This window comes from Lachnellula hyalina, assembly GCF_007821495.1.
Source record: "Lachnellula hyalina strain CBS 185.66 chromosome Unknown contig00046, whole genome shotgun sequence".
In the NCBI taxonomy this organism is placed as follows: domain Eukaryota; kingdom Fungi; phylum Ascomycota; class Leotiomycetes; order Helotiales; family Lachnaceae; genus Lachnellula; species Lachnellula hyalina.
Window position 1 is genome coordinate 63,898 of NW_022157160.1, and position 17,478 is coordinate 81,375.

The 17,478-nt window shown below is 48.0% G+C and overlaps 6 protein-coding genes across 6 annotated transcripts; 3 read left to right on the forward strand and 3 right to left on the reverse strand.

Moving 5' to 3' along the window:
* Positions 1-3,228: 3,228 nt before the first annotated feature.
* On the forward strand, positions 3,229-4,752 carry apdF_2 (Aspyridones efflux protein; the record flags this gene model as incomplete). The annotated part of the gene is made up of 4 exons (XM_031148998.1): positions 3,229-3,345; positions 3,501-3,526; positions 3,577-3,953; positions 4,004-4,752. 4 exons carry the CDS (start codon positions 3,229-3,231, stop codon positions 4,750-4,752), a joined length of 1,269 nt encoding a protein of 422 aa, XP_031006342.1.
* A 660-nt stretch (positions 4,753-5,412) lies between these two features.
* On the reverse strand, positions 5,413-6,189 carry ycgI_0 (Uncharacterized protein; the record flags this gene model as incomplete). The annotated part of the gene is made up of 3 exons (XM_031148999.1): positions 5,413-5,469; positions 5,543-5,712; positions 5,793-6,189. The coding sequence occupies 3 exons, from the start codon at positions 6,187-6,189 to the stop codon at positions 5,413-5,415; spliced, it is 624 nt and encodes a 207-aa protein (XP_031006341.1).
* A 1,024-nt stretch (positions 6,190-7,213) lies between these two features.
* ATR9_2 (Short-chain dehydrogenase/reductase) lies at positions 7,214-8,086 on the forward strand (the record flags this gene model as incomplete). Its single annotated transcript, XM_031149000.1, has 3 exons — positions 7,214-7,277; positions 7,333-7,941; positions 7,992-8,086. The coding sequence occupies 3 exons, from the start codon at positions 7,214-7,216 to the stop codon at positions 8,084-8,086; spliced, it is 768 nt and encodes a 255-aa protein (XP_031006344.1).
* Positions 8,087-9,200: 1,114 nt separating this feature from the next.
* On the forward strand, positions 9,201-10,145 carry aiiA (N-acyl homoserine lactonase; the record flags this gene model as incomplete). The annotated part of the gene is made up of 2 exons (XM_031149001.1): positions 9,201-10,065; positions 10,132-10,145. 2 exons carry the CDS (start codon positions 9,201-9,203, stop codon positions 10,143-10,145), a joined length of 879 nt encoding a protein of 292 aa, XP_031006343.1.
* A 658-nt stretch (positions 10,146-10,803) lies between these two features.
* LHYA1_G004038 (Subtilisin-like serine protease) lies at positions 10,804-14,111 on the reverse strand (the record flags this gene model as incomplete). The annotated part of the gene is made up of 9 exons (XM_031149002.1): positions 10,804-11,822; positions 11,848-12,059; positions 12,156-12,562; positions 12,632-12,931; positions 13,049-13,219; positions 13,273-13,593; positions 13,642-13,698; positions 13,768-13,996; positions 14,062-14,111. 9 exons carry the CDS (start codon positions 14,109-14,111, stop codon positions 10,804-10,806), a joined length of 2,766 nt encoding a protein of 921 aa, XP_031006350.1.
* A 1,238-nt stretch (positions 14,112-15,349) lies between these two features.
* Positions 15,350-17,278, reverse strand: stcW_11 (putative sterigmatocystin biosynthesis monooxygenase; the record flags this gene model as incomplete). The annotated part of the gene is made up of 5 exons (XM_031149003.1): positions 15,350-15,774; positions 15,828-16,182; positions 16,292-16,512; positions 16,557-16,714; positions 16,767-17,278. The coding sequence occupies 5 exons, from the start codon at positions 17,276-17,278 to the stop codon at positions 15,350-15,352; spliced, it is 1,671 nt and encodes a 556-aa protein (XP_031006349.1).
* Positions 17,279-17,478: the final 200 nt, after the last annotated feature.

Below are 17,478 nucleotides of genomic sequence, written 5' to 3' on the forward strand. Positions count from 1 at the left end.
AGCGTGCCCGGATCTTCTCCGACTGGCCCTCGATCCAAGACAGACTGGCGACTTGACCCAGGATCAGAAGAGGAGTTGTCCACAGAGCCATTCAATGATTTGGGGGCTAACTTAACATTGGTAGTGCGTTGCTTGGTTGTTGCTTTACGCCTCCACGTATGCTTCACGATCTCCTTGATGCTATTCGCCACAGCTCTTTCCTTCTCTCCATTGTCCATGAAGTCAGGTTTCGGACCATAACCATGGCAAGTGATTAACAGCGACTCGCAAGTCGAACAATGTGGTCTGCTCTCGTCACACTTCTTCCTACGTATGCGGCAGGTCCAGCAACCCCGCTGGCCTCGAAGCGGATCGCTCATTGTGATTAAAGCTGTTCATCAGACGACGATATCTTGACTTTGAATCAGATCTAGACTTTGATATGATAGTAGTTGAGGTTATTATTCATAATACGGAGTTATTTCATCCGTTGAGGGGGTGGGACTTGGAAAAGGCAAGTCTCGAGGTCGTTGCGGAGGTTTGACGGCTATTCGCTTAAATGGCATCTGGTGGCATGGCGGGCGCCGCAACTGAAGATGGCAGACTTATTGAAGCTTTTCCATCCCATTTTTGTTCCCCCTGAAGATGTTGGATGTTTCCTATACTTTTTACGATCTTAAAGATAGTGGTGCTGATCAATTCTTACGGCCTACGCAGACACCACGCCAGCGAACTTTATATTGGGGTGTCGTGCTTGGATCGGCCTTACCCTTTATGTCCATTACCTCCGTGCAGTGTAGTGCCGGCGAAACCTCCACCTCCAGCTTCGCAACCTTTGTTTTCCTCCATCAGCAGTGGATTCAGCACCCAATGAGACAGAAGCTGCACAATCCCACCAATACGAAATACAGCGAAGGTTTCTATATCGCTACCCTATCTTACCCCCTTCACGGTCGAGATGGTAGAATATGGTCAACAACGGAAGAAGCGGAGCTTGTAGTACCTGTAAAAAGCGCAAAGTCAAGGTAAGATACAGATATTTATATGAAGCTACATCACTGATAACCGCTCAGTGTGACGAATCGCGCCCTTGGTGTCAGAAATGTCAGAAGATCGGCAGGTCATGCCCTGGCTACATGGATGGGTGGGACCTCGCGTTTCGCAGCGAAAATCAGCTTATCAAGCTCAAGGTCCACTCCAATGATATAAATCCAGCAACAGATAGTCCATCTATCACAACGCTGAATCGGATACTTCGGGGTGTACCAAATCAGGTGTGTAATAGTGAACACCACTGACATGTCCATAATCCCCCCGCTAATGCTCCTAGCTGACGCCGGATATTGGGCTGCAAGTCATCCCTCTCTTCTTTCAGCATTTTATACTTCCTTCTCGCAGTCATGGCTGGCTGGACTTCCTGCCCGACCTCTTTGAGAAAGTCTCTAGCAATTCCGTGCTACATCAAGCAGTCTACGCTGCGGCTTATGCAAACATCGCCGTAAGGTACAACAACACGAACCTTCGGTACAACGCGATAGGTTATTATTACAAAGCTATTAAGCAGCTAAATATCTTGTTGCTTAAGCGCGCCGCCGCTGCCAGTGATAACACTATCATTGCTGTGATGCTTTTGGGACTCTACGAGGTAGGTTACAAGTATCCCTCCGAAAAGGGGCCATGCGTGCTGACTATATTTCTGTGAAGTATGTTTTCGACTGTAACAAATTTACTAATAATTTGTCTCTTTGCCATATTCGCGGCCTTGGAGCTTTGGTCGACCTCCGAGGTATGCTGTTGACCAACTCTCATTTGTTGGAGAACCTGTGTTGCCAAATCCAACGACGAAACCTCGATCTCGGGCTGATGCCCGGCCCTGATGCCGAACGACTTATCCGAAGAATAGATTCATCTCCTATCGCAAGTCAAATGTTTAGTGGGATGTACTCTGTCAGTGAGTTCCAAGCATCAACGAAGGCCGATATTGCTTCTCATCGCTTGAACTCCAACGGCTGTGAGGTTTTCCTTCAAGATGCGTTGAGAATCGAAGAACAGCTTTGTGCATGGGCTAACAACGCAACCCGATGCCTTGGCTATGTTGTGTCGGCCCCTCCAGCACAGCATCGAGAGTTTTTTGCTAATCAGGAGATTGAATACCACGAGCATTCTGGTATCTGGGGAGTGGGAGCTTGGTGTAAGCACCGAGCGGTCCGAATCATCCTTCATCAAGTGATATTGGACGCCCTCAAGCGTGTATTCCCGAGAGACCCGAGAGATGAACAGCGTGTTTTCGAACAGATATCCACGTCACTTTCAGTCATCCACAAACAGGTTCATGCTATATTCTCGAGTGTAGCATTCGCCCTTGGGTCTGCTACTGGCTCGACGTCTAGGACCCCAGCGAGATCCAAAGGAGTTGGTGGATACTTTCTCATCTGGTCTCTGAAAGTTGTTCTTCGGTGCCCGTTCATATCCCAGGAACAATATCTTACAGCCAAACATGTACTGTGGCGAATTGGGAAGGAGTGTGGAATCGGTCACGCAGAGAGAGTCTCCATGGCGTATTAGATGATCCAAATTCGGATTTGCATGAAAGCTTCCCTAAGCTAAAAACGATCGATCCTGCTTTGCGAGGAATTATGGCAGTAGTAGCATGACTTTATTCAGCCACAGAAGCTCTACAGTACGGTAACACAAGCTTTTAAGCCACTCAAATAAACAGCCTCTTTCGGGTTAGATCCTTGCCCGGATATACTCCGGAGTAGACGCTCTTGCAGGTATATCCAGAAGCTTGTCCTCATTCGTTTAGCTTTCCGACCCGACCCGCATCGCATGCCGTCAGCCGCGTCGCTCCCTCCCACACTAGACAGACTAGTTCCATTAATTAAATTTTCTCCCCAAAGACCCCCAACCCTCCTACCAAATCTGACAAATCAATCTCAGGAGTGAATTCCAGAGCTCATGAACGTCGACAGAATACTACCCAAGTAAATACGAGTACCATCCTGCAAACCACATTTTCCTTTTCTATATGGTCCGTAAGACGTACTTAGATCTTCAGGGCTACTGCCTTATAACCTGCTAGCCTCTGCAAAATACTTGATTGTTTCATGCAATTCAAACATCAACATAACCTGGCGCTTGGTGTAGTGGCAGGACCGGAAGCTCCAGCAATCATCTCTCAAACCGACACCAGATTGTGCTCTTGACAGGACGACTATCCAACAGACATCTTCATACAAAGCCTTCAAGATGGATCCTACACCACAGCACTCACCCGCACATGCTGGGGCTGCGCCAGATGGAATCGCTTCTTTAGACTCCTCGCAAACTCTTGAGGGAGAGGAAAAGAAAAAGTCTGATGATCAAGTCAGTATAGAAACAGAGGAAATCGCGAGCGAAAATACATGGATAGCTTGGCTTCAAGTCTTGGGGGTAATCAAGCCCTTTCTTTATCCCTTCTCCTCGTTCTTGCTGTGTTTTGTCCTCGGCACTTGTTCTTTACAGATACTAATTCGTTGCAGGCCTTTTTCATGATGTTCAACTCATGGTACGTCGCGCTTAGCTCTTGATCGTATATTGGCACTGAACGCTTCACAGGGGAATCGCAAATACGTTTGGCGCTTACCAAACATACTACGAGTCTGGCTTGCTCGCCCATGAAAGTCCATCAAACATTTCGTGGATAGGTTCTATCCAGGCATTCCTGTTGCTCTTTGTAGGTGGCCTTATTACAGGTCCTATCTATGATGCTGGGTATCTGAGGGGATTGGTCATAGCCGGCTCGGTTTTAGGGGTTACCGGGATGATGATGACTAGCATTTGCAAAGAGTACTGGCAAGTCGTCTTAGCGCAGGGCGTTCTTGTGGGCTGTGGCTCCGGATGTCTATTGTTGCCTTCCGTAGCAGTCATGCCGCAGTATTTTACTAAGAGGAGGGCATTCGCTACAGGTGTTGGTGCTGCAGGAAGCAGTCTTGGTAAGCCAATCGTCTCAACTCACATTTCACGTCCTAATTATTTATCTTAGGGGGAGTTATATACCCCATTGTCTTTCATCAACTCCAACCACGGATTGGGTTCGGGTGGGCCACCCGTGTTATTGCCTTCATCATGCTCGGCACGCTCATGATCCCCATTCTTGTCATGCGCGCCAGGGCTTTCCCATCCACCCGACGCCCACTGTTCGATAAAAATATCCTTCGATCCGTTCCTTACGACCTCTTCTCCCTCGGAGAATTCTTTGGTTTCATGGGAATGTATATCCCGTTCTATTATGCCACATCATACAGTATTTCGCACAACATCGCCAACGAAAATATTTCCTTCTACCTACTTACCTTGCTTAACGTTGGATCCATCTTCGGTCGTATCGTGCCCAATTTCTTCGCAGACTTAACGGGGCCGTTGAATATCACCTTCCCGTTCATTCTCCTCTGCAGCGTCATCGCTTTCAGCTGGACATCCGTTCACTCCCTCGGCCAAATGGTTGTCTTCTGCCTCTTCTACGGATGCTTCTCCGGGACTTTCGTTTCCATCACCGGACCCGCACTTGCTACTTTGTCTAACGACATGAGTCTTGTCGGAACGCACATGGGGATGAGCTTCACGTTCGGTGCATTAGGTCTTCTGGTCGGAAACCCTGTCGCTGGCGTGTTATTGAAGAAGGGCTGGATTGCTCCAGCGACTTTTTGCGGGACTGCTAACATCCTTGCTGCTCTTTGTATATTGGGTGCTAGGGTTAAGAAGGCGGGATGGAACTTGAAAGTCAAGGTTTAATAGAATTAGAATTAGAATTAGAATCAATAAAACTTTATACGCTGTAGAGGTAGAAAAATATGGTGGGGAAGCCGTTAATCTCCCACCAGGAAATTCAAATAAAGACAAAGAAGCCGGTAGGTGACATGTTCCAACTTGAGATAGATAGAGTTACTCGCTGATGTATCAGCCGCGCGACTAGGAGGCGTGTTTCAGATTGACTCAAGACGCGGTGCTAAATGTACAGTACGACACTATAAAGATGTGGCCTTAGCTATAGAGTCACAGCCATTATGGTTTGCGTCTGCTAGTGCTACGACTCGAGCCACTGGACTTGGACGTTGAAATAAGCTACAAGTTTCTGTATGCTTAAGCAAATTCAACTCCCGAGACATAAGCTTCACTTCCCTAGAAATTTATGCGTCAGGCCTAGTACAACTCTGGCGTTTCAATTTATAGCTTTGCCACTGAAGCCCTATGAACCTGTTACTTCTAGAGGACGAGATATTATTTTGATGCACGCTCAATTTCAGGCTCAAGAGTCAATGACCGACAAGTGATAAGGGGTTGGCTGATTCCTAAATCTTCATTAAAGCCCTTTAATCAATAAACAGCTAGTTGCAGTCACGAATTCAGCCGCTGTATGAGCGAGTCCTAAAGCTTTCACTTGATATATCTACCTCACAGGATTTGGAAATGTGCATCCACAGGCTCCCCGCAGTTGATTTTCAATATATCCTAAAGACCAATTAGCATCTCGTCCAATTCCCGTTCTGATCTCTAGAGGAAACTAGAAATAGTGGACGTTTACCTGTGGACAAGCACTGAAAGCTATCACGAGATCCACCTCTGCCTTCAAGCACACATACTGTCCCTCCTTACTCGTGGGGGCTTCGAAAGACAATGTCGTATGATCATCGTGAACGGGGATATTCATGAAGAGATTCAGCGGTGAAGGTGTGAACTGCGGTGCTTTGATACCTACTCACTTTATTAGTTACCTCATCTCATCCCATCAAATACGATAATACGATAATACAAATAATCACACAAGAACTTACCCAGCACAGCCAACCCTTCCACCAAGTTGTCCGCACAGTTCCTATGCCCGCGCCCCTTCTCCCCAGCAAGCTCAAGATACCTCTCCTCATCACAAGCCGCAATCAGCGTATCGTGAATCCCCGCCGTCGTATCCTCAACCAGCGTCAACAGCCTCTCCCGCTTATTGTTGAACAGCCCATCTCCCACTTTCGGAATCGTGCTGTTGAGGCAGGCGCGCGTGTGCTGGTTGGACATCTGCGTCTCGATCGTGGAGGCGGGCGAGGGGGGGAATGAGGATAGAGTGAAGGCCCAGGTGTCGACTACTTGGGTACCGCGCGTGTTGATCACTTTTATGGTCGAGCCTTTGGGAAGGGGAGTTGCGATTCCGTGGCGGGCGGGGATGGTGGTAAGTGACATATTTTCCACTTCGATGGCTTTCAGCTCTGGAACCTGAAAAGTCGAGACGACGGAATAGAATGTGTCTGGTTAAATATCGAAAGAGAAATGCACATGGTCATAAATTTTTGTAAGACTGATGGGTAGATATCTGTGAGGCGTTTAGATAAGAACAGGAGGGTGGGGTAAGTATGGTTATGATATACTGTAAGGTGGGGTATCTTGTAGAGATGTTTTAATGCTAGATATTAGGAACCTAATAAACCATTGACCTTTTCTGAAGATGAGGCTATTCCCATATCTAAAATACAACCTTTTAATCGGATTGCCTCGGCAAATATCCAAGTGCTTTCCGGGTCGGGCTGTAGTGCATCATCCCAATGAACATTATTGGCTGAAAGCCAATGAGCCTGACCTGTCGCCGAATCACGCAAGAATTAAATACAATAGGATTGGTAACAGGATTGGTAAGATGGAAATATAAGACATGTTCATCTGTCTTGAACGGCACTTGAAGTCTTGAACCCTATGCGGCGTTCTAGGAACAACAGGTCCCGTTCCCGCATTTTCGTGCGTGAGCGGGATGATCCTATTATTATATAATCAAAAACTACGAGACTCCGGTAACCAAATTTGTAAGACATGACAGAGCTATACTTGATGTGGTTACTGTTCCGACATGCATGATGCTTCGTCGCTACAGTTCCATCGAACGGAGTTATCTTTCGGATTTACGAGCGCCTAAATACAACACTATTGCTGCAGGAAATGCAAGGCGCAAAGAGGTAGGTAGGTAGGTGTGCTTTGATGCCCTGTTAGTTTATCACCTGAGGGTTATTGTACAGTACCGTGATCTAATGTAGCTTATCAAATTACTACGGGAATGTAGGCCCCTGTCAATGGCTCTTGATTTCATCCGTCAGTAGTCTCCTTAGGTTTGTATATATATATGGCTTTCTCTGCTCCCAAACCTCGAGGCGGACCTGCACTTCACAGTTTCATCTGACCAAGAATCCCCTTATCATCTCGATCGCTATATTCCAAAATGCCTCAACAAAAATACAATAAGCTCGCAGGCAAGCACGTCCTGGTCATTGGAGGGACTTCAGGTACTTCCTTCCCTACCTATCCTTGTCTGGCTCTTATATATCTAACAATATGCAGGACTAGGATTTGCTGTAGCCGAAGCAGCAATAGAGTCGAATGCACGAGTCACCGTATCATCCTCATCCAACTCCAAGATTGAAGCATCCCTCGCCTCCTTCAAAAAGTCCTACCCAGGCGCCACCGTTGCCGGCTACCCTTGCGATCTGTCTAAACCCACCGTCGAAGCAGATCTAGAGGCGCTCTTCAAGCAAGTTGGACAGGTAGACCACATCGTCGTTACAGCCGGTGACAAGCTCGCCGTTGCGCCCATCCAGGAAGTCACCTACGAGCGTATCATATCCGCCGGCCAGGTACGATTCGTTGCGCCTATACTCATCGCCAAAGTCGGATCCAAGTATTTGAACAAGGGCCCCGAGTCCTCCATCGTTCTCTCAACTGGGTCTGTCTCTCAACGCCCAAATCCAGGCTGGAGTGTCGTTGCAAGTTACGCCGCAGGGCTCCATGGTCTGACGAGGAATTTGGCCTTGGATCTGAAACCTATTCGAGTTAACCTGGTGAGTCCCGGTGCTGTCGATACCGAACTCTGGAAGGATTATCCCGAGGAGGTGAAAAGGGGGTTCTTCAAGGAATTTTCTGACAAGGTGCCTACTGGTCATGTCGGAAAACGTGAGTATTGTTTGATCGATTGATGCAGATAATAGACTAACTTATTATAGCGGAGGAGGTTGCAGAATGCTATTTGTGGTTGATGAAGGATACCAACGCTACTGGAGTCGTTGCAGACACCAGTGCGGGTAGCTTACTTGTGTAAAGAGATGGCATGGCCAAAAGGGGGCAGACTGGGATGCAAAACGTTTCATTACTTGTTCTTTCAAGAAGCAGCGAGTAATTGACACGAGACCATTCCAATTTATCTGTTTTCCGTTGTGGCAGTTCGAACGGTCCTTGAGCTTATCATGTAGCTGTGCCCATGAACTTGATGATTTTGTTCCATGCTTTTTAATCAACAGCCGAGCATCCAGAATTACAAATTGGAAGTGAAGTGAATTGAGAGATCCACCTTATGTAGCGTTAATCGCACTTAATCTTTTTGTTATGCTCAATTTCAGACTTTTAGTAGTGAAATGTCTTTCTTAGATGTTCCTTATTCAGTGTTGTATATTTACTCCAACTATAATAGGAAAGTGTAAGACAAGAGTGGGGATTTGTCTTATAGTTAAATTACTCATTAACTCGCAGTTATCTAAACTATCAAATTTATCCTAGCTCTTGAACTCAAGCACAATTACCCTCCTGGTTAGCACGTGACCATTATACTGCATATCTAGGATATTCTAATTCCATTAACAATATTCTGAACTAGGTATTAAGATATCTACGATCTCTCATTACGTAAAGGAACCCTCCCCTATACCCGTACCGAGCACGGAACAGGTTAGCCGCAACAACCGTGATATACGCCGCTTACTTCGTCCCGAGCAAAGTTAACTTTGGGATTTTTATAACTTCATTTAGCAATAGTATAAACTGAGTTTAAATAGTCCTTGGCCGATAATACTTGGATGTTACGTATACTCTAAGAAATATATCAGGATCCTGATTCGCAATGCTGAAATGTCATTTCCGTATACGGACCGGGCGAGACCGAAGTACACTGCCTCACGCGGGTGGTTTATAAATACTGTCTTCATAAATGACCGGGAATAGATATATATCTAAAAGCTTCACTTTCTGTTCATTTATTGATTATACATACCTCAATGTCTTGTTTCACATGACTGGTCAGCGCAGCGATAAGCATTTATTATGTTAATCGCAGCAGCGAAATCTTGAGCATGAAAGATCAACCTCGCCTTCCTTCACTACACCTCTTCCTTCACTCAGCAACTTCAACCAATTGAAGATCCCCGCTCCAAACCCCCATGATGGCAACAACCGATATCCAAATCCAAATCCTTCAAACCGGAACCATCACCGTCCGCCCATCACTCTACACGCAGCCCCACACGCGCTCCCCCCTCCTCCGCCTCCTCCACATCCTCACCGATCGCCAATGGCGCTCCCCCTCCCTGCCCGTCTACACGTTCCTCATCACCCACCCCACCGAGGGCCGCATCCTATTTGACACTGGCATGTCGCCCTCCTGCAACGGCCCCGGCTATTTTGCTTGGTGGTTCCCGGCCATAAAATTCATGTCCCGGCTCTCCATCACCCCGGACCAGAGCATCGGCACGCAGCTGCTTGAACGTGGCATAGGTCCGGGCGATCTCACAGCCGTGGTGCTGTCGCACCTGCACCACGACCACAGCGGCGGTCTGAGCGACGTAGCAGGCGCGCCCGTATTGATGAGTAAAGAGCACTGGGAAGCGTTCCAGTCCCCCACGGCGGCGACGCTGTCAGGGGCAGCGCCGAATCACTGGCCGCGGGATTTCGCGCCAGATTTTCTGCAGGCAACGGGAGGGCCGGTGGGGCCGTTTGAGAAGAGCTATCCGGTTACGGCGGATGGGAGGGTGGTTGCTGTTGAGACGCCGGGACATATGCGGGGTCATGTGTCGCTGGTCGTGTTTGGAGATGAGGCGACGACGTATTTTTTGACGGGCGATGCGACGTATGATTTGGAGAGTTTGGATGCGGAGGGGACGGATGGCGCGAATGATGATCCGGTGGGGGCGGTCGAGACGGTTAGGAAGATTAAGCAGTTGGCGAGGGAGAGGCCGTTGGTTGTGCTGCCTTCTCATGATCTTGGGTCGAGGCAGAGGTTGGAAGAGAAGATAGCGTATAAGCCTTCCAGTTAGCAATCGAGGCTTGTTTACACCATTGAACTTGCCCTCCAGTTATTATTTTCCAATACGGTAGACACGGGATTCTAAATGGTTACCTGAGTAGTTGTTCTGAAAGGTTAGGACTGTGGAAGAATTCAGTGGCGGGGAGTGAAATTACTGCTCCAGATATGAGTGTACTAGACCCAGATTTATCCGTTTCACAAATACTTGTTGTTATTCTGGGTAATAAGCTTGAATTAACTGCTGTTCTATAGTGGGAAGTACGCTATATATATAGGGCCTGAAGGCCCTATTCCATCGACTATTGCATACCAAAGCTACTGCATTCCAACAATACTGCTCGCCAATGCTCTAGTGAGGTTTTAACCGCTTCATTGCTCAGGGCCCTATTGTTCTCGTTAGCAACCATGTAAGTCATGTCAAATTTTCTGTCAGCGCAGGATCTCATTGCAGCCTGCTGCCATTCGAAGCACTCGTATTCATTGAGGTAGATCAATAGCATCTTATAAGGAGCGGAAGCTAGTTATATCCGGTGAGCACCTGTATGCAATCTGGCCTTACCTACCGTGGTCCTCCGACCACCTCGAGCATATGGATCATCCTGCAAACGAGACAAAGACATAGACGCCAAGCGCTAGACCAACTAAAAGCCCCCTAGTAGGTTCATGGACTGTGTGTCCGAAAAACATTCCTCCGTCCGTCTGTTCGTTCCCTCCTAGCTCTGGTTGCCACGCATACTGAGCGATCATCTCTTTATTCCTGTACTTGGGCTGTGACATCGCCAGTCCCATGGGTTGAGTTGGGAAAGCTCCATGCACAAGCAAAGGGCTGTCGGTGAAAAGGCTTGGGCATGGACAGCCTCGCGCAGGACAGCCGCACAGCCAGCGACAAGAGGGTTGGCCATGCTCGTCCCGTTCATGAAGCACCAATAGGGGTCATCGTATGGATACGCTGGTCGTCTTTGGTGTGCGAAATTCGCGGAGAGCACTAATATGCCAGGTCCTACAACGTCGAGTTTGATGCGCCTTTCAACAGTGGGACCGCGACTGCTAAAGTAGGCAACTTCATCGCGATAATCCAGGTCGTTATCGGTAGCACCCACCGTAATGCAGTTCTTCGCGGCTGCTTCCGCTCCAATCTGCTTCCGCGGCGATTTTGGGTTATAGGGGTTGTTGTTATTACCAGCCGCGATGCAAATCATCATATCGGGGTTATCCCAGACAAATTGGCCGATGTCTTCAGCCCTGTTGGCTTCCCCGTAACGAAGTTGAGTTCCACTCCAACCGAAACCCCAGGAATTTATATGCACGCGCGCTCCGTTGTTATTATAAGGAGGTCCAAAGAGGTCCACAAGAGCACTTGGGACTCCGTTGAAATCTGGGCCAAGGCATTGAACAACGAGTTTTGCCCTCGGAGCGGTCCCTTTAATCTCAACTCCCTGTCTTGTTGTACCGTTGCCAACGGCCAATCCACAGACATGAGTTCCGTGGCCGTCAAAGTCATTAACTAAGGGGATGTTGCTCAGCGGATATATCGACAAGATGCGACTCTCTATCAGGTCGGCCTGTTGATCCAGAAATGCGTGGTGAATGTTCTTGATATGTCCGCTGTCAAATCCAGTGTCTGCGACGGCAACAACCTCATCTTTACCCTCGTACGTGTGGTTCGGCTGGGAACCAGGGTCCCCCCTGACATCGGCTCTCAGGATCTCCCGCGCAACGTGGCTTCGTGACTCGAGTTTATGGACCTTTACGATAGCTCGTACTTCGTCGATTAACGATAGGCTCACTAGGTATTGCTCTTGGATCATGTGCCGAAGTTTGTGTTGATCGAACTGGAGTGTCTGCTCTCAGATGCGCCATTTCTGCGATGGATTTTCTGAGGCCTGCGGGTTTCACGTCGTCGTGAAAGACAATATCAACCTCGTGCGGAATGCGGGAATGACGCCCCTGAGGACTCCGCGCCGCCTTTCCCAGGCTTCCTGAGATCTTGTATCCCTGCCTATAGATATCCATATAGGCGACATAGGACAATTGGCGAATTTCGTCTAGATTGGTTCCCCGGCGGCAATATAGGTATGTATTCTTAGAAACATACCTGTGAAGGCTAAGGCCTATGCTCTCCAATTCTTTCATCTGTGAGAGTGCAAGAGGCATCCAACTCTGGACCAAGATATAATTGGACTGCGCACTGCTGCCTGTGGCTCCTTCGATCTCTAGGTCAATCGTGTTCCCGTTGATCTCGATAGGGAACAGAGGGGTACTTTTCGGGGAGGTTGCTTCATCATATTCCAGAATATCCGAGTCCGGTTCACGTTTGAGGTATATCCAAGAACCAGCCGACACCTGATCATTCTCAAGGCACAATATCTTGTCCGGGCCGGTAAAGATACTGATGACACCAAATCCGTCCTCTCTCGTCCAGAAGGGAAATACCGCACTAGATCTCTCAGGGTCTCGCGCGTGAGGAGGGAGGGTCTTTCTGGTAGCAGGACCAAGGAACGACTGTCGATATATAAAGGTTAGAACATGCACCTATATATACACTTGTTGGTGGAATTGAGGGTACTATACCGTGTTGCTGAACTTAACATCTCCACCAGTGTCAGACGTATCGGGTGTTACACCACTCAGCAGGTGACCTAGGCGGTATTTTGACACTACAACGATTATGTCCTCAGCATGTTGGTTGATGAACCAAACATGTGGCGGGATGACCTTCGTATCTCCGGCAATAGTGTCAGATGGTTCGTGTACCTTAGCTGCAGGTCCTTGGAAGTAAGAGGACAGGGTCCCCCAATCGCTAGTTGTCTCTGGTGTCTGAAGCTCTGAAGCCGTGACTGGGCCTTGCTCAGGTTTGGTCTCTGTATCATCCTTGTATAGAGTTAGCAGATGTCTCTATATTTTGTAGAATCCAATCGATACAACTTCTCTATTAATATATCGAAACTATATGTTTGCTCTACTCGGAGATGATAGTACGACACTTACTTTGCCGCGTTTAGTTTCACCTCGGGAAGCTAGCTCCTTCATCCATCTTCCAAGAAGACGCAACACTTTTTTGTAACCAACTTCATCCCTGCTTGTGAATTTACACATTTCCTGGTGGTTAGCTGGTATTGACAGCGCCTCGTAGCCATGGAGAATAGTAGATGATACAATCTACAAAGTGTTAGGGTAGGAAGATACAGATGAAGAGCTCTTCTTAGACGTACTGTGTCCACTAATGGCGATGCAAATTCTTCGAAGAAGCAAGCTACCTGAACGTTGCTATTTACGCCCTTTGACTCTGCATAGCGACTCAGGTGCAGGAACTTGATGAACGTCCCTTCACGTTCGCTCAGCCTAGCTGAGCCCTCAAGTAGTTTGGCAGTGTCTTGGTTTGAATCCAATCCGAACAACTTAGTAAATTTCCGGCCCGTTTCGGCCCATCTTGCCTGACTAGACCCTTCATGCGGTGTCCCAAAGAATATTATTCCATGAGTGCGCTTGGCAACGATATCCTTATCAGGGCTCGTCTCGGCCATCACAACTGCCTATAGACAGTAAACATTCAGTTACATTCAGCCATTCAGACGACCCACAATTTTACAAACAAGACCTCCAAGGCTGTGGGCAACGAATATGATCGGCCGGTCATTCTAATTGAAGGATCCGGTCAGCTTGGCGGCTCTATCGATGCGAAGAAAGATAGAGGGATGCCGTCTCACGGTCTCCGTTCTGTGTCGATGCTTAATTAAGCTTTCGACGAGATCATGTGCATGCCGATCGATCTCAATCTGCGACGGGTCCCAGAAATGGTCAACCTTCGCATCGTACCCAAAGGTGAAGATACGAGCTCTAGGAACGTCATGTAGAAGGAAGTCTTTCGGCCAGAAGATTCCAGATTTCGTCCACGTCGTTATTCGATCGCCTTGAGCGCCGTGGATAAACACAATACTAACTCAATATCAGCGAGCAGCACAAGAGAAATCACCACGGAGCAAAAAGTCAGGGTTGCTCACTCCACCATCGCGTTGGCCGGATCAAGAAGCTGAAGGAGTCCGTAGCTCATCTTGATCTTTATGACCTACAGCTGACGCTTGGAATCGCAGATAGAATTGTGGTATTATAGGAAAGAGATTAAGGCGATTTAGTTCTTTCTGGCGTTTTTCAAGCTTGGATTCCGATTGTCTATTTTATCATTGGGGCTTACAATTTTGAAAATGTAGAGGCACATCTTTTGGATTGAGATGTCCCGCATCGCTGGGAGGCTGCCCCGCAGCAGCCGTGGAATCGGCATTGGACGAGTGCGAGGATGGATGCGGGATGAGACGGCATAGCCAGTACAACATCGGCTCTTATACCACTAGAAAGCTGCAAGCTTTCAGCATCACTTCTCATCTCGCGTCAACGCAATCCCTTTCTAGCCAGGTGCAGGCTGTACGGAGTATTGATTCGAGTGTGGGACCCGTCCAGCAACCTGAATGGTAAGCACAGGGACTGTATTAAGTTCCGAGCATACATTTGGCAGAAGTTGATTGGCTATGTCGGCTGGGATCTCTTCCATGATGCCTAACCTGCCACCCACTGTAGAGCAGGCAGAGAAGGCTGAGTTGGAGATCTGCTTGCTGCTTGGGGAATTACTAGCATTTTGTCCGTCCAACGCGTCTTCAGCGGTAGAATTGTCGTCGGGATGATCGCCCACCATTGATATACTTTAATATATTTGTGTATAACAGGTAACATGCTCATAAGGAGCGCCAAACATTAACGCCTCCTAGGCTTTGTAGTGTCGTCCTTTTGGCCCTTTGGAACTATACAAAATCGACGATCGACTGTTATTGCGGAGCAGTATTATGTGCCCTTAAGCCCGAAATTGTGGTAGAGAGGAGTTGAGTAAGTGCTTAACAGAGCGGTATCTGCTTGCATACGTTCAAGTTGAATTTGAGGCTTAGTCGGTCGTTGAGTGCGGCTCTCTTACGAAAATGGATCTAGTACTAGCTCTAAAAGAATCCATGACTTACTTTTTCCAATTTTAGTTAGCGGCAGTTGTAGCCAAGGGAGCTCAAACAGGCCCCTGTCTACTTACCATAGCTCACCTCCTTGGACTCACTGCCTAGCCTGGCTTACCCAGGCTCACTCACAGCTTAGGCTATAGCAGCAACAGCCCAGGCCTAAAGACGGAAATGGAAAATGTTCATGTCAAGACTCCGACGTCGAACTCCCTGTTTCGACTACGCAATTGCTCAGCAGTCTTCAAAATCTATGTACCAAAAAACCAGACCCCTCGGAATGCTGCTCCTCTACACCTCATGTCTTAGCTTCCAAGGCCCCCAAATACCAAGACTTATCGCCATCTCCCAGCTCCTTGGTCGAGAACCCATTACCCAGATACGCAAACCGATTCTGCTTATCGTACACATACACGAAATCCTCGCCTCTAAACTGCTCCAACATATGAAACCAATGAATCCTACTTCCAGGATGAACCCCCGTGACGGGACCGCTCTCTCGGCCGTCTTTGAACCAAGAGCGGCATGTACCTGCCCAGGCGGTTCTGGGCATGAATGTCTCTAGATGCTCGTAAAAGTCATGCAGTGCCACTTCGCTTGGAGCAATGGATCTTATATTCTCGGTCTGGCATTTGCGGATTATGTTTGCGATGTATTTGGCGACGTGCTCGGTGATTGTGAAGACAGATCCATGACCGATTGGGGCGTTAGGGCCGAGGAACACTTGGAGGAGGTGTTAGCTGCCTCGGACTCAATGACACGTTGTGGGGGCTTACTAAAGTAGTTCGGGAAGCCAGGTACAGAGTTTGACATGTATGCTCGTGGTAAGTTCTCTTTCCAAAGATCTTGTAGGTTCTTATTCTCCTTGCCTACTATTGGGAATCGAGGACAGAAAGAGACATTAAAGCCAGTAGCACAGACAATTGCGTCAACTTCGATCACCTCGCCCGTGCTGATTTGAAGTCCCGTTGGCACGATTTGGACAATCTCCTCTGTCACAACTCGGACGTTCTTTTGTGTCAGTGCTTCCAGATATCCCACAGCAGGCGTAAGTCTGCGGCATCCGACGGGGAAAGTGGGTATCAGTGCCTTGGAAAGACGCTCATCACCGCCCAGTATCATCTTCATGTGCTGAGAGAGCATGTGTATGGCATACTTAGCTAATTGGCTGTCTTTAAGGAGCTAACCATTTAAAATCAGCGCATTTTCTTATACTGGGCAGCTTGAAGGTGAGTCATACAACCGGGAATTTGGAATTGATTTCCTCCTCAATAGCTTTAACAAACTGAAGATAGTACACGGGGTCTGAACTGAACTTTTCAATTTGCGCTGGAGTAAATTTATCGCCATCCATCTCTATCTCGCCAAAACGCTCGCTGCCTTTGCTCGTAAGTAGCGTTTGCTGTTGTGGTGGGACAACCCAGGTAGGTGATCGGATGCAATGGATCAGTTCCTTGACATCTGACGGGCATTAGGTAAAGTCTCCGGGTTGATTGGAATCTTACCTTTTTGTAGGGCTGGGACAATCTGCACTCCCGACGCACCATTACCAAGAACCGCTACCCTTTTCCCGGCATACTCAAAGTCCTTGGGCCAATCCGCACTGTGAATGAGATGCCCTTTGAAGTTTTGAAGACCATCAATTTCAGGCCATTTCCAGTGACTGTTAAAAGCACGGTTAGTCCTTAAACAAGAACAAGAAAGCATGAACGCACTTCAAAATCCCAGTTGCATCCAGGAGAAAATGGCCATAGTCATTAAACCTCTCGCCAGTCTCTAAGTTCTGCACTTCCAACTCCCACACAGCTTTCTCCTCGTCCCAAACTGCCTTCTGGACCTGATGCGACGTCTTAATAGAAGGGCCCATTTTCTCTTCCTCACAAACCGTACACAAGTACTTCTCGATCTCTTGCGCACTTGCAAAGAACGTGCTCCATGCAGGGTTATGTCGCCAGGAAAATTGATAGTTGTGGGCTGGAATGTCACATGTACATCCGGGGTATCTATTTTCGTACCATGTCCCACCAATTGAAGGGTTCTTTTCGTACACAACGTGTTCGTAGTCCGTGAGGTGCTCTCGAAGAGTCCGGATCATATTGATGCCGCTTGCTCCAGCTCCAATCGTGACGATTCGAACATGACGTGTAGTTCCTAGAGGAGTCTCGGCGACGCTATAAGTGGAATCTGCATATAGCATTGGTGTCGGAATCGCAGGTGGGTTGTCCATTTGGAAGGTCTGGTTGGGTGAGCCTGTTGAGGAATGATGGATGGAAAAGATGCAGGAAATTGGATTCCCCCAAGGTTGATATTCAATTCGACTAGCTCACAGTATCATCTGAATATGCTTCTTACTCCGTGCATGGCTATCACTCCTCCCTAAGCTGCAATGGGGTTGTTTCAGGAGTGTTGGGTTGCAACTATATAAAG